Source organism: Episyrphus balteatus, chromosome 4 (assembly GCF_945859705.1).
Source record: "Episyrphus balteatus chromosome 4, idEpiBalt1.1, whole genome shotgun sequence".
Classification (NCBI taxonomy): domain Eukaryota; kingdom Metazoa; phylum Arthropoda; class Insecta; order Diptera; family Syrphidae; genus Episyrphus; species Episyrphus balteatus.
The window spans coordinates 29,838,627-29,861,447 of NC_079137.1; the positions used below are offsets into that span (position 1 = coordinate 29,838,627).

The window sequence follows — 22,821 nt, forward strand, 5'->3', positions numbered from 1 at the left end:
AAAGAAACAAGGCCCCTGCAAAAATGTTAAATTGCTGAAATCTACCTATAGATTTGGACCAAGAACCTTTGACGTGAAAAGCCATTGCACTAACTATTACTCCAAAAGGTGCTAATAGAAAATCTTTGGCTGGAGGTGCCACTTTTTCAAAAATGTGATCCGTGTATTGCAAAACATTCTCAAATGGTTGTGAGAATTTAAATCAAGTTTTCTCGTGAGAAAGACCTAAATATTTGTGAAGATCCAATTTTTTTTTTTAATTATGATGCTTTTCATGTAAAGCTGAATGTATACTTAAGTTCCAACTCTTTTATTATTATATTCTTAATAAGAATACATACATTTTTGGTTTGCAGAATTGATACTACGTAATGACAGAAGGCAGATAGGTTTTAGTGATTACTTGGTGATAGATCAGGAATCAGATAAATTTAAACAATGATTAATGATTTTATAAAATACTTTTTTTTTGTTTTGCTAAAATTAAGACTTAAAAAAAAACTAAGCATTTTAAAATACAAATTTAAAAATTAAATACATAATTTGTATGAATTGTGCGATGATTTTATTTATATTTTGTAGTTTTATTTATAATTTGTAGTTTTATTTATATATTTATAACTATTTATATATTTTTTTTTTTATAAATGTGCATTTAGACCGGATACTTCAACTCCAACTTTGGACGAAATTTTGATATTCATATACGTTATATCGTTTCACTTCTTCTATTACTTTATCTTTCAGCTTATACTCGTATAAAGAGGAAGAATTTATGTACGAAAACATTTAAAAATTAAAAAATAACATTATACATTTAACATTAAAGCCTGTGCTTTTGTTGCATAAGCATTTAACTTTTACTTTTTTTTTCTATACAAAACAAAAAAATATGCCGCTCGCTTAGCGTTGTTGTTGTACAATAAAAACACTACTCCTTAACCACTAAACACGTACTAAAACATCTAAAACATTTTATGGTTTTATTTTTCCTTATCATCATTTTGTTATCAATATAATATCAAATTACAGTAATTAGAATATCATTTTAATTTTTTTTTAAATTTTTTTAATTCACTTTACTTACAAAATAAATATAAGAAGTGACATTCATGTTGTTTTACAATCATTAGCTATGGACGGCCATTGCCTTTTTATTACGGCAAAATGTGTCATTTGGAAGGCGTTCGTTTGTGGACAACGCCTCTCCACAAATCCGGTCAGACAATAGCCCATGTTATAGTCCTCCATGGAAATGTTCGAACTGAGGTATAGCTTGAATTCGGTTTCGGTGCTTTGATTTCGATTGAAATGACCGAGGATCAACAGTGAACCCTTGTCCATGGGGAGCATTTTGGCTTTGGTAGCTTGCCGCTGGGAGCCCATGAATTCTTCGATGCGACACCGATTTGGTTGCCACCAACATGGCGTTATTGTCCAATAGCTGGAGGCAGCTGTACGTGCCCAACCTTCTTCCGGATAGAGTAGAATCTGTATTTGGATGGAATAAATAGAAGAAACTTGATGAGAAAATAAAACCAAAAATAGGACAAGAATTCATAGTACATATACAATACATCCATATATATTAGAGTATTGTATAGGTAGAATCCCTAGACGTGTGTAATTGTACACACATGGAATTGGAATTGCTTTTTATATTTTTTTTTTTTTGTTTTTTGTTTTGGATTGGGACGAAGGATGCTCTGTTGGAATCGATCTGGGAAAGGATGCACGTAGTGAAATAGTTGGGGGATTTTTTTTCTCTTTTTCAATTTTACTACAAATTTCGCGACGATTTTGATGTTTGTATATTCCGCAGGGGTAACCAAGAGGATTATCAGAAAATTGTTATTGACACAGAGGGTAGTGATATTGTATGGAATGGCGTTTATGGGAGAAGAGTATACGAGCTAGAGCGCCGCTGGCCATATCATGGCCTGCGTGCAGAGAAGCTTTTATTTCTAGACATAATAAACCACATAGCATGAAATGACATTTAATTAACAAACAAAAATCCTAATGCGTCCAATTTAAAAAATAATTAGAAAAGAAGAATAAACTTTAGAAAATCCTTATAAAAACTCAATTTTAAAAGTAATCTTCCAAAAATTGGTTTCAAAAGGAGTCACAGCCATCAAAAATTCCGACAATCTTACCTCAGTCTTCGAAATTAAACATCACAAGGGCAAAGTCCGAAAAATTGTAGTTTTTGACTTATGATCACTTAAAAAAAGAATCGTTATACATGAATAACTTTTTACGCTGACTAGGCATTATTAAGGACTTTTTCAAAGCAATATTAATAAACATGTATCAATTTGTATATACTGGTGCGAATTTTGTTCAGGTTTTCCCTGAATGAAATAGGGTTCGGCTAGTCAGCAGTTGAGAGAGTTAAGCAAACCATGTTCAACTTTTGTAAGCAAGCTTCTCGTAACACCAATTAAAGTTAAACAATAAACATGTTAAACTTAAGTAAGTAAACCAAAAGTTTAAAGTTAGTCATCGACTGGCACCAACTAGGTTGATCAAATCTTAACACTTTTTGGAAGTGAAAAACGAACTGAAACTAGAATTTCAGTTTCAAATCCATAAAAGTCAACTGTTTAAAAATAAAATTTTATTGCTTGCTTTATTGGAGCAGATGACTAAAAAAAGGTAACCAGTTTTTGCAAACTTTTAAACAGGTTTGTAAAAATCATTTTTTTAATGCATTTGTTTTCCATTACAAATAAAAAATTATTGCAAATAAAAAATTTCCTGCATTAACAAAAATAAAAATTCAATAATATCAAACCTTATGTTATGTTAATAGTCAAAATTGTAAGAAATTCGACAAACATTAAAAAAAATAAAAAATATTTAATGCAATACCTATTTAAGCCTAGTACGCTGCTGAAACGAAAAGAAATTTTCCATACAAAATTTCTTTAACGAAATCCTGAACGGAAAATTTCTCAGTACGCAGATCAAGCGAAAAATTGGAGAGATTTCACTCATTTGTCACTTACATTTTACTGTCCTGTGCATTTTTCTTGACTCCAAGATCAGTTTTTTTTTCACTTTTACTTCATTTATTTCTTACTTTAAAAATTATTTTCTGTTGATTTTTCTTCATTTTGAATTAATTTTGATTTTTTTTTTTTGACTTTGAAAGAATACTCGATGATATTTTTTCGTTAGCATTTTCGTTATCGACTTTGGAGACTTGAAAATTTTTCGTTTCGCATCAGCAGCGTACTAGGCTTTAATGCAAAATAATTTTTTTGCAATACAAATTTTATTTTCAATGCAAATATTTTTCAGTTGCAATAATATTTTTTTTATGCAAATATGTACATATTATGTATTTTTAAGTTGCAATACAAAATTTTTTAATGCAAATTTTTTTCAGTTGCAATAAATATTTTTTTTTTTTAATTCCAAATGCATTTTTTTTTTCAATTGATATTTTAACAACTCTGCTTTTAAAGGTGATAGTCCATGAGTAAGATATAAAAACACTCAGAGGACTATGGTTTACACCCTAAATAAAATGAAATTAGTACAAGCTGAAGATCTATCAACTTTTTCACTTAAGCTGGGTGCTTAATTTTTCAGTGACTCTAATAAAACAACTGTAAGGAAATCCGATGTTTTCGCGTTCCGTATTTTACTGAATAATATAATGTACATTTTATTAAAGTTCAGAAAAAAATATTTTTCCACTACATGCCATCCAAATAGCAGATTCTCAATGAGCGAGCGAATTCCCTAGAAGCAGAGCTTAGTGTCGGGTCTTGTTGAAATGGGTTGGATACAGCAAGTTTTTTTTTTATTATTAGGTAGAGGTACTGTCCAACTGTGGAAATCTTGCCTAGTTTTTTAACGAAAAATTTCATTTGGTTATTAATTTTACTCTCGTTATCAATTCTCTAAGTTTGTTTTTTTTTTTAGCAAAAAAATGCAAAATTCAAACTTTTTTTGAAGCAATTTGAAGTAACTTAGACTCATATGAAATACTTAAACCTCGATTTTGTTAGTGGAGCTACAAAGTCACTTTGTAACTTCAAATTGAAATAGAAAATGACAGAATTTTGCGCAGCGAGTTTTTATTTGCAAACGCTACAATTTCTAGAAAAGAAAAAAAGTTAAAAATGCATCTTTTTTGAAATGTTTACCGTTAGGTACATATGTATAAGGTTTCGTCTTTATTTAGCGGAATCTTGAATAACAAGGAATCTTATTGAAATACAAAACTATGCAAGATTTCCACAGTACATTTTATTAAAGTACTGGTGGTGGAGCTAAAAAATTTGGGTTTGCATAAAAAATTTCGCTTTCAAAGGCTTCAATTACTGAAAAAAAAAAAAAATTGAAGAAGTTATTCTTTCAAAATGTCTCTACTGACCTGAGCAAACTGGAAGTGCACTTTTAAAATTGAAATAAAAAATTACTGGGTGGAGCTGAAAAAATTATTTGTACGCAACAAATTAGCATATAATTTGCTCCAATTTTGGACATACAAGAAAATAATTTTCTTTTTTTCGTCCGTTAACTACAGTTTTATTTAAGCGGAATTTTATAAAATAAAAGAAAAAATGTTGAGGCTATAGAATCGAAGTTTGTGGAATTGAAAAGCATTTAAAAATCTACAAATTTGGATGTCAGTGGAACTTATTGTTTTTAATCATTTCAGATTTCAGACTTATTTTGGCGGAGAATTCAATAACTCAAAAACCATGCGAGCTACAACTTCTATAGCAAGATTTTGATTTGAGCAACAAACAAGCATTTAATTAGCTACAATTAATGAGATTAATTTTTTTTATACACTTCGCAGTTTTTGTTTTTAAATTAATTTAGTATTACTTCCCGCGAAATTAATTAACATGCAATATAAAGATTATACACTTTGCAATAGTTGTTTTGAAAAATAGCAGATAGCAGTGGGTTTAGTCAAAACAATCAAATTGCAAATTACAAAATAATTTTTGCAAAAAGTGCCAAAAAAAAAACCGCAAATCAATACAATAAGAAAATACCATGTAGTGCGATGTTGCCCTGCTATGACAAACCCATTTCACATTTGATTCTGACGGTCCTGAAGGATGTGCTTCGATTTGGCTATTTTCATTGTGAGGAAGGAATTACATATGGCTCAGGATATGACCTGCAATTTAATTAAGTTATTATGTCGTCCTCATAGTGGTGGTGTGTGTGCTTGTGTTTGAACAGACCCGTCCTGTGAAACTGGGGCGGTATTACATGGCTTTTGAATATGGCTTGCTTTATTGAGCAAACACACAAACCCCTACCGTATTTTTGCAGGATTTAAATTTAATATCGAAAGAGCGTTATTTCCTCGGTTGAAAGACTTTTAATCCATCTGCTGCTGTTGCATTGGGTAGTTGCATTGCAATCCCCTACGACGATTTATTGGTCGAATGCTTGATGGCGATTCAATGGAGTGTAAGTGGTGAGGGGGGACTAGGCTAGCCACTGGATGATATGGTCGGGTCACTACACAAAACCTTACCAAGCAATCTATACAGTTTGCGACATTTTAAGAGGCTTCAGCATTATATTCCAGTCTGTAGGGCATATAGACTATTATGTATGATTGTATGTTTTATAAATTGTTTTTTATAATATTAAGCACAAGGTAATGTACTGTTTTCTTTTTCTTTTTTTTTCATTATTATTCGGGTGAAAATCAGATGATTGCTTGTGCATAAAAATTAAAATGCCACCTACAAAGATAACAACAACAACAACTCCAAAAAAAGGACATTTTCCAGCCACTGGCAATCGATGGGTAAATAATTAAAATATCGAGCATTTCCATAATTTCCAAGTGGATTCATTTTGTTTCAAGTCTTTGCTGTGAAAGCATTTCGGTGTTGAAGGTGAAATTATTGTCTGTGTTTGAGTTTTTGTTTTTTTTTTTTATTGTTTGGTGTGTCTTCTTTTTTGATTGAGATTTTTTTAATTAGTTTGGTTTTAATTTACTTGATTTTTCATGAAGAAAAAAAATGGAGGTAAAAGCAGGGATTTTGTTGTTTAAGGAGAAACAATGTTCTTGAAGGATATGCTTTTGAAATTAAAAGCAATAAAGTTAAGTGAAAGGTCTGTTAGTAAGAAAAAAAGGAATTCAATGGAAGATAATAAAAAAGCATAATTGGGGTTATATAGCTAGACAAACGGCAAATTGGGTAGGTTATGGTACTAGATACCTGTGAAATGAAATGGATTTTGACAACTAGGTCATGTGTTTTTTCATTTATTTTTGAAATTTCTGAGATTTAGAATGTACCTTGTATTTTATGTACTATTCTATGGAACAGAATCAAAAGACTTCAAAATAAAATCTAATAATTTAACAGTAAAACCAACTTAAGAATAATTTTGATTAGTGCAATCAAAAATTTAAGCGCATTCGGGATAACAGGATGGTTCAGTTGCATAGGGTTTAGTTCTTACATTCAAAAATTATTTGCTGGGAAACGAGTTTGAAAACAAAGAGAACAAAAAGCACAGTTAATCACAAAAATGACAAACATACAACCAACATGCAACTACACAGCATTCCATATTAGTGGAGTAGCTAAAGCAAATTATATTAGGGAACCCTCTGATTTTGATGATTTTTTTTTAAACGTGTCGGTAATTAAAAATAATTTAAAGTTTATAGGTTAAAAATTGCCGAGTTGCCGTATTGTTTTTTAAAGTAAAAATTAAATTTTTTTTGAACAAAACCATCTGTTTTTGCTTTAATTTCATAATATAAAAATGATTCCGAGAGATTCTCTAGGTAATTTAATTGAACAAAATATATAGGAGTAAAAGACAATCTTCCATCGTTTAAGCGATAAATGCAATTTTCTCACAAACTGACTTCAAACTTACCAAAAAAATATTTTGAACACAATTGCAACACCTACAAGAGCGGCAATTTTTAATCTATAGGATTTAAAGTATTTTTAATATCCGACGTTTGAAAAAAAAAAAATCATCAAAATCAGAGCTGTTCGGCCGGGTTTCCTAATATTGTCATTTTTTGAGCTACTATATTAAAATCAATAAATATATTACATTTTACATTTACATTTACATTTATTGATTGAAAAATGATTTCACATTAAGAAGAATCTTATAGGTAGTGAATGCTTTACAGTTATTCAATATATGTATATTTTTTTGGAATTTAAATTTAAATTAAAATTAAATATTATGTTTAAAAATACATTATTAATTGATAAAAGCTTGAGCTAAATAAAAAAATAAATAAGATATATTTATATATCACTGGCCAAGTGAATGAAAAGGTTATTTTTAAAACTACTCATGTTTGTACTTCTCCTAAGTGAAAGGGGTAATGAGTTCCATAAAGATATTGGCAGTTTTAATCCAGAAAAAAATAGTTTTATGGTGTTAAAAATCACCAACTAACCGCGAATTGAAAGAAACTAATTTCATTATTCATTTCTTTGTTTGAAACTTTTTTCCCATCCAATTTTTATTCAAATTGTCATACAAATTTTAGTGCACATCATAAGGGTAAGGAGTGTTTTAGAAATTGAGTATGAACAAATATTTTTTTGTTAATAATAATAAGTTATAAATATTCTGATATTAAAAAGTACTGGCACTTTTTTTCTTTTGTGGTTTTGATAATTTTTATATCAAAAGTGCTCAAATTATTCCAAAAAAATATTTGTTTCTAAGAAAAAAAAAAATTGCAGTGCTACTTAGAACTTAAAATAATTATCAAGCAAATCAATGAAATTCACACAACCACTTTAAATATTAAAATGTCAAATACCCTGAACAAAAATACTCATTAAGGCATTTCGTACAGGTTTTTAATAGATTTTTCTTAGGGAGCCCGTAAAATTCCGAACACCTTAAATAGAAACCTTTTGCTGAAGTCAAAAATATTTATCGCATAATAGCGTTGCCATTTTGCCAATACTCAGACGAAAATTCTTTGTTCCCACATGTTAAGGGATTGAGTCAGAAATGTTAGCATTCCAGAAATGGCGATAGAAGTTTGAATCGTTCTTAATGTATTTGTATATGCTTTTGATACCATTAAACTCTAACGAAACCCAAAAAGTATAATTATAATTTTGTGACTTAACCCCTTAGTACAAAAGTTCAGAGAATTGAAACTTGCTCAATTTCTTCTTTAGGCTTTTGAAGCATTTAAATGCTCTTAGTTTTTTTTTTAGTTCTTAAGAACTAAAAAACGGATCGAAAAACATATTCAAGTGATATTATGGTCTATCTTTTGATAATTTTTGTTTTCGAAAATCATTATTAATAAATAGTATGTGCCACCCATCCCATGAGGCACCATTTTTGACTTTCTCCCAAACAACTTGTTTGATTTTAAACAAAATTGTCATAGGTACTAAATAAAGTTTAATAAAGATTAAAATTTCCAGAAAAAAAATTTTTAATTTTTAAAAAAGTTTGAGTATTTAAAAAAAAAATTATTTTTTAAAAAAGCTTTAATTTTTTTTAAATTCCTCTTAATAATTGAAATCAAATTGCAATCTCAGATAAATAAAATGTCGCATTCAAAATTATTTTTCTTATAAAAATACTTTTAAGCATAGAATTATTACAAATAGAAATAGTCACCTTGAAAATGTCCACTATTTTGCAGTTGGCGTTAGTATCTTGCGTGTTTTGTTTAAGTTTGTGAATTAAATGAATTAAGAAAAGCAACCCAAAAGCATATTCAATAACACAATAACCCGAAGAAAAATCTAATGTCCCTCGAAATTGAATTTATTTGTTTGGACGCAACCCTAAAATACAATGATTAGTTGAGGCGAAACCTTATAATATATGTAGTTGATCTCTTTTTCGATGATGCCATATGCTGATGAGTAATCTGCATTGTAATTTCTATTTGCATTTATTCAATGTTTTTAAGTTAAAAAAATTTCAATATGATCAAAGAAATCTTCAAAATATAAGCCAAAGTGTTTTTGACTATTCAATTTTTTTCTTTCCTCTAAATCTTGATCTTCTTCAGATTTTTTTCATAAAAAAAAAAAACAGCCCTGATAAGTTGTACATTAGGGTGCTTCTTAAAAATCAATTTTCGAAATTTTAATGGGACACCCTCTCATTTTGTTCTTCCTGCCTTAAATATAAATTGGGTAAAATTTGGTCCAGTTTAAACACGTTCTAGGGGTCGCTACCACAATTCAAAGTTTTGAAAAATACACCAAATTTGTTTTTTTTTTCTCAGAAAATTTTAAAATTTGTAATCAAAATTAAGTACTTTATATTAAATCTTTAACTGTTTTGAAAGAAATTTTGATAAAAATACAGCGGAAGTTTAATTTTGAAAATTTTTTGAATTTGACATTTTTTTTTGTTATTCTGTAGAAAAGCTAACTGAGTGATTTTTCTTAATTGAAAAATCCAATGATTTTATCTGATTATTTTTGAGCCTAATATCTTTATTTGACAGACAGTTAACTGACTGTTTATTAGAAGATTGAAAAATCGGGTCTTAAGCGTACATTAAAATTTTTTGATGAAATTGATCTTTTTTTTGTTACTTAAATCTTTAGTGAATGGTAGCGACCCCTAAATTTTAATATTAAAATCGGAAAAAAATACCATATACTATGCTTATATGGTAGAACATAATACAGGGGTGTCCCATTAAAAAATCGAAAAAAAAATTTTTTCGACCATATAAGAAGCACCCTATTGTACATATTATATATGTGAATTACTCGAAAAATAAGCCTTAAGATTGAATTTATGTCCGCACACTCATACGCTAAACCATCATCAGCTCAGCAATCCTGTTCAGTCTTCACCCCCATCAGAGCTTGAATCCTTAATTTACCGGATATAATAAGCGCTGACTGAGTGCCTATAGGAAACCCTGCAAAAACATTGTTCGTAGGAGCACAAAACAGACTCGAATAAAAATCTTAATCCCAGCGGTTTTGGCATAACCAAAATTAAAACCGTCGTGGGTTAAATGAAGTGCGGACTATTAATGGGAATTAATCGACAATTGGGTATGGTACCCAGGTGTACAGTGAACACGCAACGAATGGGTAGCTTGCCTAGAGAGCCACAAATACACAACCATCCAAAGACATAAATATTTCACAATATCCGAGGAAGCTGTTTTGTTTGTTTAATCCCTTTTTGCGCTTCGTTATAACCCTAAAAACCCACCCTATCCTTCCTGCCAGCTTGGGTAGCTGGCTGCCTTCCATTCTTATCGAGGTTCGAGGATAAATTTATATATATAAATTGCGTACTGTAGCCGCATTACTCAACAGGTGCCGAGGGTTATTTCTGTTATGCTGAAAGGCTATTTGCAAAACTGTACGAGCGTCTTGGGAAATACTTAAACGGAATCTGAGCTAAATGAAGAGGCCGAGCCGAAAGGAACGGTTCTTCTTCCGTTGGTATGGTCATGGTGTGTGTGAGTTGAGAGGGGACTTTTTTCGAAGAAAATTCTTCGCAGGAAATAGAAAAGGAAGTTAAATTCCGGCAAAAAAGTATTTAGATTACTACTTGGCAAACGAAAAACCTTATTGTTCCGCCGGAAATGAGCCCCAGGGAGCACGAAAGTATATGGCAAAATAAAATACCCTTGGTTCTCTAAAGAAAATAAATAAAAGAAATAAGGACAATCAGTTGTTGTTTCTTCTTCTTTTACTTTTTCTAGTTGAGTTTATTCAAAAGGTCCTTCTACTGGTCCAGTTTATATTCAAGAAGAAAAGGACTCTTTTTGTCTGAATTATTAATAAATTGTTATATACTCAACTATTTGACCGAAAGTTAATCGATGATTGTAACTCAGGACATCATCATCAATGACATCATAATGTGTTGGGATCGGGACTCGGGTGGATTGAGGGTTGTTTGTTTATATAGCTCATGGAAAATTCAGGGATTTAAGGGTCCTTTTGAAAATTGGTAAATTACTTTATTATAATCAGGTAGCCTAGCTATACCCCTATATACCTATTATGTATGTGTGTAGTTGTTATACCCTATAGAACTCTTACACATAATTTTTAAGTGGGTATAATGGCGTAGTAATTTATGTTTAATTATTGTGGAATGCAATGATTGCTTTGCGGTAACAGTGTGTGACGATGTTAATTAGTAGAAATTGAAATTATTGTATTTTAATTGCATTTCCATTTTCATGGAAAAATAAGGCTATGCAACGATAAAAATTAATAGTTTAATCGAGTTCGAGTTGAAATTTTACTTTTTTTTGTGTCAGAGGGTTTATTATTAATTTGGTTTTATATTAGTATGCTGTGGGAAGTAATAAAGCTGTTTTATTGACTCAGTTCTTTAATCGATATTGAAATCGTTTTCGAATTGACGGTTTTGTATGTTTGTGACAAAATTAACTTGAAACTATGTGTGTGCTTGACGTGAGATAATGTCAAATTGAAGTGTTTCTGCGCAGGTTAGCTTAATCAATAACAAATCACTCATAGTCTATTTTAAGAGTCTTTTATCACCCATGTCATTTCCCCCAAAAAGTATTTAATAATCAAATGAGTTGTACAATGTAGGTACATTATATTGATTTTTTCGAAATGATTGAAAGTGATTTGGAATTTTGGTTGGAAAATGATTTAAAAAATGATAAAAGTTTTCACGAAGCCCGAATCAAGTGTTTCGAAAAATTTTCTTAAGAGTAAGATTTTTTAAATCCATAAATGTTTCGTGAATGAGATTCAGTTTTTATTAAGATAAAAGATACTCTAAATAAATTATGTTAAATTATTTGATCAGCAATAATAAATTCTCCAAACGAAGTTAAATTAAATTAAAGACAAATGTTCAAAACGTTATAACAATTTAATTTATTGAGAATTAATTCGATCAAGACTAATGCTTTTAACTTTAGCTTTAAACAAGTGGACTGTACTGGATGGTGGTTGCTTGAAGAAGAGATCGATTTTATGCAAATATGCATCGATCATGCGAAAATCTTCTTAAACAATTGCCATATACATATGTACATACATAAATTATAAGTACTTAAGCTTCTTATCAGGTAATGTTGAAACAAACAAAAAGGGATTAAGATCCAAATTATGATAATAGCAAAACATAGGGTATTATTTGACTTGTTTGGCAAATTAGATAAATATTTAAACAAATTATGCGAATGTTTTAAAAGCATGAAAATAACTATTTACATATGAATTAAAAAATGAATATGTACATATTAATAATGAAAAATAATAATAATTTAAAGATGCATTCCTGAACACGCCGGCCCCCCTGAAGTAATTTCAGGAACAAGGTAGAATAGCCAGTTTCGTTATTGGTCGCTTGAATATTCCATTTTTGGTGCGAAGAGACACAACACGCACCAGATCATCCTCGCCGGGATGAAGGACTAGAATTCGTCCTAGCGCCCATCTGGATGGTGGAATATTTGGCTCCTTTATAACTACTAGGTCACCAACTTTAAAATTCGGGGTCTTCTTTTGCCATTTAGCGCGCTCTTGAAGTGACGTTAGGTATTCATAGTGCCATCGACGCCAAAATCCTTGCATCATATTTTGTATGAGTTGCCACCTTCCAATTCTATTTAGTGGTATGTCAAGGCAGCTGGGCTCCGGTATAGCAGTATATGGTCTACCTATAAGGAAATGAGATGGTGTTAATGGGTTCAAATCTGTATCAGAAATAGCACAAAGTGGCCTGGAATTTAATAATGCTTCAATTTGGGAAAGTAAAGTGGAAATCTCCTCAAAGGTCAAAACATTGTTCCCTACTACCCTCCGGAGGTGCTGTTTAACACTTTTTACCCCCGCTTCCCAGAGTCCCCCAAAATGAGGACTATGTGGTGGTATAAATTCCCATTTGATACCATCAGCTGCCAATGTTGAAGAAATTTTATGGTTGTGTTCCTCGGATCGTACCAGGTTGTACCATTTGCACAAGGTTCTCGCTGCTCCCTGGAAATTTGTACCATTATCCGAGTAGATGACGCTACATTTTCCCCTTCTTGCTACAAATCTTCTCAAAGCTGCTAAAAAGGCATCGGTAGACAGGTCACTGACGACTTCCAAATGCAATGCCTTTGTCGCCATACAAACAAACAATGCGAAGTAACCTTTCACAAACCTTGGATTTCTTCCTTTGGCGAGTCGAAGTGTTATTGGTCCAGCATAGTCACAGCCCGTACGATCGAATGCAAAAGATGGTGATAGTCTAGAAGAAGGCAAGTTTCCCATGAGTTGTGACGATGTAGCTTGACGTTGTCGAAAACAACCCAAACATTCTCGAACAACCTTTCGTATATGGTTTCTGCTCCCGAAAATCCTTTCCACCAGATACCTAACTGCAACAATTTCCGAGGTTCAACCCCTCTCGATGCACAATCAGCAGGATTTTGCTCAGAGCGAATATAGTTCCTTTCGGAACGGGGTAGCTCATCAAGAATCTCAGCGGTACGATTGGAAATAAAGGTGTTCCATCGACGAGGAGGAGATGAAAGCCACGCTAACACAATCTGAGAATCGCAAAAAACAAAGGTTTGTGTAGGTTTAATATCTAAGGAAGAGCGAACCAATTTTACTAGCCGAGTCAACAGAAGGGCCCCACAAAGTTCAAGACGAGGAATAGTTAACTGCTTTACAGGGGCGACGCGGGTTTTACCAGCAACCAGTTGAACCTCGATCTCTCCTCTCTCAGATACACTGTGAATGTAGACAGCAGCTGAATATGCCTTCTGCGATGCATCGGAAAATCCTATTAAATCAAATTTTTTCGAATTTAAGGTAAACCTTCGCGAAATTTCCACCTTTTCGAAGCAAGGCAAATCCTTTCGGTAGGAAATCCATTTGTCAGCTATTTCACTTGGCAGTGGATCATCCCATCCGATTTTCGTTTCATGCACCCATAACTCCTGGAACAGCATTTTAAATAAAATGGTGGCAGGAGCCAGGAAACCCAAGGGATCAAAGACTTTAGCAATCTCTGACAACAGCATTCGCTTTGTAGGTGCAAACGATGATTCGAGAGAAATTTTGAAGGTAAAAATATCACGGTGAGGATTCCAAATTAATCCGAGGACCTTTGTACAGTTTTCAGCGCTATCCAAATCAAGAGAAAACGTTGGTTCACAATCTAAACCCTGCAAAACTGGCCAGCAATTTGAGCTCCATTTGCTTAACTGCAAACCGCCACAGGATAGCAACTCAATCAACTCTTTTTTCAATTCTAAAATACCTGACACCGAATCCGAGCCTGTCATGATATCATCAACATAAAAATCATGCAATATAGAATGTGAAGCAATAGGGAATCGATCTTTGTAATCTAAGGCAAGTTGTTTCAAGACACGCATCGACAGAAATGGAGCAGGTGAAGTACCGTAGGTGACTGTACACAACCTATAGTGTCCAATGGGTTCATTAGGGTTTTCTCTCCAAACAATACGTTGGTAGTCACGATGTTTTTTATCGACCCAAATTTGTCGAAACATCTTAACAATATCGGCACAAAAAACATATTGATGGATTCTAAAACGCAAACAGACATTAATCAAATTACGCTGGAGTGGAGGTCCTATATGCAGCATCTCATTCAAGCTCGTACCACTTGCATCCTTATGTGACCCGTCAAACACAACCCTTAATTTGTTTGTCACAACAGCATGATGCGGCAAATAAAAGGTGTTCCCAGAAGTAGGCTCAATCTCTGATTCTGGGATACGCTCCATGTGTCCTAATTCCTGGTAGGTCTTCATAAAACTACAGTAATCCAAACGAAGTTTTTCCTGACGAGCAAAACGACGTTCCATAGCAAACAACCGAGACAATGCTCCAGGGAGAGTGTTACTGAAACTTACATCCTGTCCTCGCAAAGGTAATTCCACAACATATTTGCCATCAGGCGCACGATAGAAGGTTTTACAAAAATGAGAATCTGCAAAATCCCCAGAATCTAACGAGTCAGTACATATTGTGAGGAAGTTCTTCGATTACCCAAAATGTTTTTAGAAGACTTAAAACCATCTGCATGGTTCCTACAAACAAGGACACAGTTTCCTTGGTTGGAGCGTTACCTGTTATAACCCATCCAAAAATGGTATTATGGGCAATAATGTTCCCGTTTTTGTCAGTGCGACGACCATCACGCAAAATATTCCAGGCCTTGTCAGATCCTAACAAAACATCAATTGGTCCTGGAATGTCAAAACTTGGATCGGCCAATTTCAAGTCACCCAACAGCAAAGATTTATCAAAATCAAGAGGAACTAGAGGAGTATGCGAAGTGATTTTATTCAAAATGAAGGCTTCAACATCCATTTCATTTGAATCAAAACAGGATTTAAGATTCAGGGTCACAGCACCCTGTGTAACACCAGCTTCTAGCGAAGAGATTCCGGAAATTGGAAGACGAGCGTGACGACGACGAAGATGTAACCTTTTCACCAAACTTTCAGTTACAAAAGAAGCTTGGGAACCGGTATCGAGCAAAACGCGACAAAGGTGTTTGTTACCAAGAGTATCTGCAACCTGGACAACAACTGTGGGCAAAATACCGGAGGGACGAATTTCATTTTGAACATGATTGCTAACAATAGACAACGAGGAACCTTGAGATGTCGAGGGGGTTTCTGAAGAAAGATTATTAGTTTCAGCAGCTGGTGTCGGAGAATCCAAATGCACAAGAACATGATGACGAATTCGACAGTGAGGGCAACGAGTTTTGGAACGACATCGCGACGAAGAGTGGTTGCTTCCTAAGCAATTGTAGCAGAGTTTGTGGTCCCTAGCATAACTACGACGAGAGGTAATGGGCAAAGCAAGGAATTGAGAACAATCTGGTAGCACATGGTTTCCTTTGCACATGGGACACACGGAATTCGAAACGGCAAAGCTTTTTATATTGTTCGAAGAACTACCCGAACGCGTTGTTGGTTTATTTGCACGATTTTTCAAATCACTCGATTTAGTTGCGCATGCTTCTAAAGCATCACATCTTTTTTCCAAAAAGTCGATTAGTTGTTGAACGGTAGCCTTTTCCGAATTGTTGTTATGAAGAGCCCAAGCCTTACGCGTTTCGATATCAGTTTTGTTAAGCAATAGATAAATCAGCCAAGGATCTCTGCTTTCAGATTTGAGAGCCTTCAAACCACGAATAACTTCATCTGATTTATCTGCTAACCGACGCAAATGACCACTATCCGAAACTGCCACCGTTGGCATCTTCATAAAACTTTCTATATGCGCGTTTATAATGTACAACGGCTTATTATAGCGCCGTTCAAGTTTATCCCAAGCCTCTTCGTAATTAGAGTCGGTTATTTCAATTCCGTTTAAAAGTTTTGCGGCCTCATCAGTCAAAAACGATTTTAGATAACGCATTTTCTGAGCACCCGAGAGTTTTTCTTTGCAGCCAATGCTCCCGACAAACATATCTCGAAACTCTGGCCATTCGCGATAATCGCCACCAAAAGGAGATATTTTAAATTTGGGCAACTCAATTTCACTGCTTTTCGCAGCTGAAACTGTACACGAATTGCTTAAAAACGTTTCCAACAAGGCGGCTTGTTGCTTGGAATGTTCATCCGAAGGTCTTCATAAAACTACAGTAATCCAAACGAAGTTTTTCCTGACGAGCAAAACGACGTTCCATAGCAAACAACCGAGACAATGCTCCAGGGAGAGTGTTACTGAAACTTACATCCTGTCCTCGCAAAGGTAATTCCACAACATATTTGCCATCAGGCGCACGATAGAAGGTTTTACAAAAATGAGAATCTGCAAAATCCCCAGAATCTAACGAGTCAGTACATATTGTGAGGAAGTTCTTCGATTACCCAAAATGTTTTTAGAAGACTTAAAACCATCTGCATGGTTCCTACAAACAAGGACACAGTTTCCTTGGTTGGAGCGTTACCTGTTATAACCCATCCAAAAATGGTATTATGGGCAATAATGTTCCCGTTTTTGTCAGTGCGACGACCATCACGCAAAATATTCCAGGCCTTGTCAGATCCTAACAAAACATCAATTGGTCCTGGAATGTCAAAACTTGGATCGGCCAATTTCAAGTCACCCAACAGCAAAGATTTATCAAAATCAAGAGGAACTAGAGGAGTATGCGAAGTGATTTTATTCAAAATGAAGGCTTCAACATCCATTTCATTTGAATCAAAACAGGATTTAAGATTCAGGGTCACAGCACCCTGTGTAACACCAGCTTCTAGCGAAGAGATTCCGGAAATTGGAAGACGAGCGTGACGACGACGAAGATGTAACCTTTTCACCAAACTTTCAGTTACAAAAGAAGCTTGGGAACCGGTATCGAGCAAAACGCGACAAAGGTGTTTGTTACCAAGAGTATCTGCAACCTGGACAACAACTGTGGGCAAAATACCGGAGGGACGAATTTCATTTTGAACATGATTGCTAACAATAGACAACGAGGAACCTTGAGATGTCGAGGGGGTTTCTGAAGAAAGATTATTAGTTTCAGCAGCTGGTGTCGGAGAATCCAAATGCACAAGAACATGATGACGAATTCGACAGTGAGGGCAACGAGTTTTGGAACGACATCGCGACGAAGAGTGGTTGCTTCCTAAGCAATTGTAGCAGAGTTTGTGGTCCCTAGCATAACTACGACGAGAGGTAATGGGCAAAGCAAGGAATTGAGAACAATCTGGTAGCACATGGTTTCCTTTGCACATGGGACACACGGAATTCGAAACGGCAAAGCTTTTTATATTGTTCGAAGAACTACCCGAACGCGTTGTTGGTTTATTTGCACGATTTTTCAAATCACTCGATTTAGTTGCGCATGCTTCTAAAGCATCACATCTTTTTTCCAAAAAGTCGATTAGTTGTTGAACGGTAGCCTTTTCCGAATTGTTGTTATGAAGAGCCCAAGCCTTACGCGTTTCGATATCAGTTTTGTTAAGCAATAGATAAATCAGCCAAGGATCTCTGCTTTCAGATTTGAGAGCCTTCAAACCACGAATAACTTCATCTGATTTATCTGCTAACCGACGCAAATGACCACTATCCGAAACTGCCACCGTTGGCATCTTCATAAAACTTTCTATATGCGCGTTTATAATGTACAACGGCTTATTATAGCGCCGTTCAAGTTTATCCCAAGCCTCTTCGTAATTAGAGTCGGTTATTTCAATTCCGTTTAAAAGTTTTGCGGCCTCATCAGTCAAAAACGATTTTAGATAACGCATTTTCTGAGCACCCGAGAGTTTTTCTTTGCAGCCAATGCTCCCGACAAACATATCTCGAAACTCTGGCCATTCGCGATAATCGCCACCAAAAGGAGATATTTTAAATTTGGGCAACTCAATTTCACTGCTTTTCGCAGCTGAAACTGTACACGAATTGCTTAAAAACGTTTCCAACAAGGCGGCTTGTTGCTTGGAATGTTCATCCGAAGAATCACTATTGGCTTGGTTACGCGGTGGAGGAGGAGGTGGAGGAAGTGGAGGAGAATTTTTCCTAATAGCTTTTATGAATGCACTTTTAGCATCAAGATATTTCCTTTCCGTGGTTTCAAAATCGATTTCGGGATCAACGTATCCCTCTTCCTCGGAATATTGAAAGAATTCATTGTGATTCAAACAAAAATCTTTCCACGTTTCCTCTAACCTTTCTAATCGCGTTTCTAAATTTTCGATATCTTCATCGGCAACTTCTAAGATATACGAATGAGCCCTCGTGATCGACCCTTTCAAATGCCCACGTGATTGTCTTAGAATATTCATGATTCTTATAATTATTTTAAAGTCAAAACCGAACACGAGAAACCAACAATTCTAACACACGATTTCACAAAATTGTGCACTTCAAATGTCTATCAAAAAATCTATAAACTATCCTGAACAGCACTCCAGAAAAATCCTAACAACAGCAATCCAACAAAAACAGCAATCCCAGCAAACAGCAACAGCATATATTTATTTTCAATAAATCGATACAATTTTACCTTTAGGTATATCAATACCCAAAATGTCTCCAGCTCCAATCCAAAAAATCCAAAAGATCGAGCAACCACCATATGTATATAAATATATTTCAAACAAAATTCAAAATTACAATAAATCCGATTTATACAAAAAAATCCGGCTTTACGATAGGACCAACTTTGATCAGCAATAATAAATTCTCCAAACGAAGTTAAATTAAATTAAAGACAAATGTTCAAAACGTTATAACAATTTAATTTATTGAGAATTAATTCGATCAAGACTAATGCTTTTAACTTTAGCTTTAAACAAGTGGACTGTACTGGATGGTGGTTGCTTGAAGAAGAGATCGATTTTATGCAAATATGCATCGATCATGCGAAAATCTTCTTAAACAATTGCCATATACATATGTACATACATAAATTATAAGTACTTAAGCTTCTTATCAGGTAATGTTGAAACAAACAAAAAGGGATTAAGATCCAAATTATGATAATAGCAAAACATAGGGTATTATTTGACTTGTTTGGCAAATTAGATAAATATTTAAACAAATTATGCGAATGTTTTAAAAGCATGAAAATAACTATTTACATATGAATTAAAAAATGAATATGTACATATTAATAATGAAAAATAATAATAATTTAAAGATGCATTCCTGAACATTATTGTTTGTTTCAAAAATTATTCAATCCGTTAAATGATAGAATAAATTTGAATGAAACCAGAATTGAAATCTTCGTCACAAGAAATATAACGCTCCTTGGATTAAAAAAAGAAACTAAGAAGAATATTATATTTTTAGTTGCAACCGGGGAGGAGGTAGAGTTACTGCGGTCAGTGAAACTAACAATTTTATTTTTATAAAGTTATGATAGTATTGTTTCCCTGAACCTTTTATAAGTGTAGAATTTTTAGTTGGGAGTTCTATGACCATGCGTTTTCCGGTGTTCATTGAGTTTTCTGAACTCACAGAATAATAAAATGCACAACGGATTCGTATGTCTTTGCTTTTCAAAATGCACTTGCATCTACTTGTTTTTCAAAATTACAAAGACATATTTTTGAACGATTTCGATGATTGAAATCGGTTAATTCATTTAGGAGCAATTCAGAAACCAGAAAAGCGATTATATGACAGGTACCACGTACAAGATAATAATGGTTCAAAAAATGTTGGTAAATGTATTAAAAAAAAAAAAAAAAAAAAACAGAAAATTCGAGCTCCCAAACAAGTATTCTTTTATAAGAATCCGTTTTTAGAAGAAAATTCAGGATTATTGGACCTATTTGAACAAAAAAAACTTTTTTCTATAACCAAATAATTATTTGAGAACAAAATTTTAAAATAAAGTTGGTAGTAAGGACATTTTTTTATATCATTTTGAAGCAATTATTAATCAACATCTTCAATAAAAAAAATCGCAAATTAGATTTAAAAAAAAAAACACTTTTTCTTAAATCAAGAAAATATTTTGTTTCAAAATTTAATTTTTGAATTGGTATTAGGGCTATGTAAATGCTATTCCTAAAAAAAATATTGAAAATGGAGAGAAATTCAGATAAACCACTGAAAGCTTCCATCAAAAGATAAACCTTTCCTAAAAACTTACAAATTCATTGGAGTCGTTTTTTTAGCAAATTCATTTGTGCCGTTTTTGAGAAAAATGATTTTTTCCAAAGCTGGCAAATGAAACATACCGTTATTTTTGGACCAAAAAAATGAGTTCCATTTCAGTAAATAAATGCACCGACTATATTTTGCTGAATTATACTATTTTAAGTTCATGCTATTTGCATTAATATTGTTATATAATAGATAGGATCCACATTCTTACTCGATCTCCAAAACCAATTATATTCACACTCGCGGATTTTGCACAAACAAAGACCACTGTGTGTTAATTTTAAAGCTTGTACATTTTCTCCAACTCCATCTTCTGCAAAGACTGAGTTGGAGAACAATTATAGTAAATCACTGATAACATTGGCTTAGCCCCAACTTCTGCAAAGAATGGGATGAGCAGCAATAAATGAAGAACATCAAATTGGCTTAGCAACTAAGCGACGCCAAAAATGATAGTGGAGCTTTTAATCCCTTGTTAATTTCGTTTTCTTGTTTTCGTTGTTAGTAAGCTAGTAGTCTTCTTATGTTCCAACCAGCGCGCGGTCAAGTTTATTATCTATGTTCTCTAAATGTTAAAACCTTTGTAAACTTATATTAAAACAACACATGTACTAATACAAATTGAACTATGAATAATTGTAAACTTATTTATGAGAAATAAACATGCAATAAAATTGTTAAAAGTATTTAAGTAATACTTGAAGTTGTTTTTAATAAAAAAGGACTCATAAATAGTTAATTATATGTATTTTTAGACCTTCTAAGTATGTGTGCACAGCTGCAAAGTTTTTTTTTTCAAACATAGCAGAAGATGCCATATTTTGTTTTACCCAAAATGGACTATAATTTGAATTAAGAGCGAAATTTGATTAGCCAGCAAAAAAATAAATTTAAGCTTTGACTCCTTTAAATTATATTTTTTTTTCTGATGAAAAGAGAAAAAGCTAATCAAATTCTAACTTATTTTACTATCCAAAAGCTTTAGATATACCTAAGCAACAAAATCCTTGACAAAACACGTCTCAAAACATCCAATTTCTCGGCTTTAATTTTATTCTAAGCCAGGATATCCAAAATTTTTAATAATAATAACCCAGAAAACACAACGACTTTTAAAAATTTCAATTTCAAGATTCTGAATCATATACCTACACTCCGCTACAAAGAAGCCACTATGAATTACGACCCCAAAAAGCAAAGATCCATTTCCATCGTTAAACCAAATAGGCAAAACCGCACAATGTCTTCATAACTCTGATATAATGAACCACATTTGACGTTTATGCCACCCTTCGCCATTGCAAATGCCGTTTCTTACCTCTTAAGAAACCATAAACTTACCCCAAAACTAACTGCTGAGTAATGACATTTGTAACTTTGGCTGATGGCAATCCAACCATCCAGTCAGCCAGCAACCACAAAAATCTCGATTCCCCCCTGCCTTTTCGTCCTTCTCGCACACCTCCCTCAGAATATTACCCACCACAAATTGTGTTCGCTGAATATTCCTATTCCATTTTATTACCGTCATCTGCATAACCCTCGGCACATCATACAGTTATTCGCATTATGATTGCTTTCCCTCTACATTTGTGGGCTTTTGTGGATATCAGGAGAAAGAACGAAAAAAAAGTGAAACCATAAGGTTAAAGGACCCAAGCCAAATTCACCACTCTAATACGCTTTATTGTCCAGAAACATCGGTCGCCACTCGCCTAATGACTCCATTAAGGGACGCTTACCATTTAGCTTGACCTTATACACCCCATGTCGCCCTTATGCCTGATCCGAATTCCGGTTCCGAATTCGATTCAAAGCAACACACATTTTGATTGAGTCGATTACTTTATCAAAAACGTTTCAATATTTCATTGAACGCCCTTTTGGGCAGATGCTGTTGATTGTTCGGTATTCGGTGTTCGTCTTGCCACAGCATGTCGCCTCGGATACAATTAATTACTACAAACACAATAGAAAAGTCAAATATTATAAAAGCCTCCTACTGATGCATAATGATGTCAGAAGATCATTAATTTTGCTTGCTTCCAAGTTTGTCCTTGCTTCAGGTATAACTGCTGCCTCCGCCTACACTTCCATTATATAGGTCCTTTAACGGTCGAAGATAAAAATTCACTTAAACTTTTCCAATTATACGACTTGGAATCCTATAACCTTAAAATACAAAAAAAAAAAGAAACAAAAAGAATTTGATAAAAAT

The 22,821-nt window shown here is 33.5% G+C and overlaps 1 protein-coding gene across 1 annotated transcript in view; it reads right to left on the reverse strand.

The window, feature by feature from the left end:
• Positions 1–551: 551 nt before the first annotated feature.
• LOC129920133 (uncharacterized) overlaps positions 552–22,821 on the reverse strand; it is a 59,149-nt gene continuing 36,879 nt past the window's right edge. The window contains exon 2 of the mRNA XM_056001346.1: positions 552–1,491. Within this exon, the coding sequence (XP_055857321.1) occupies positions 1,111–1,491 (381 nt within the window). The 3' untranslated portion in view covers positions 552–1,110. The remainder of the gene's footprint in view (positions 1,492–22,821) is intronic.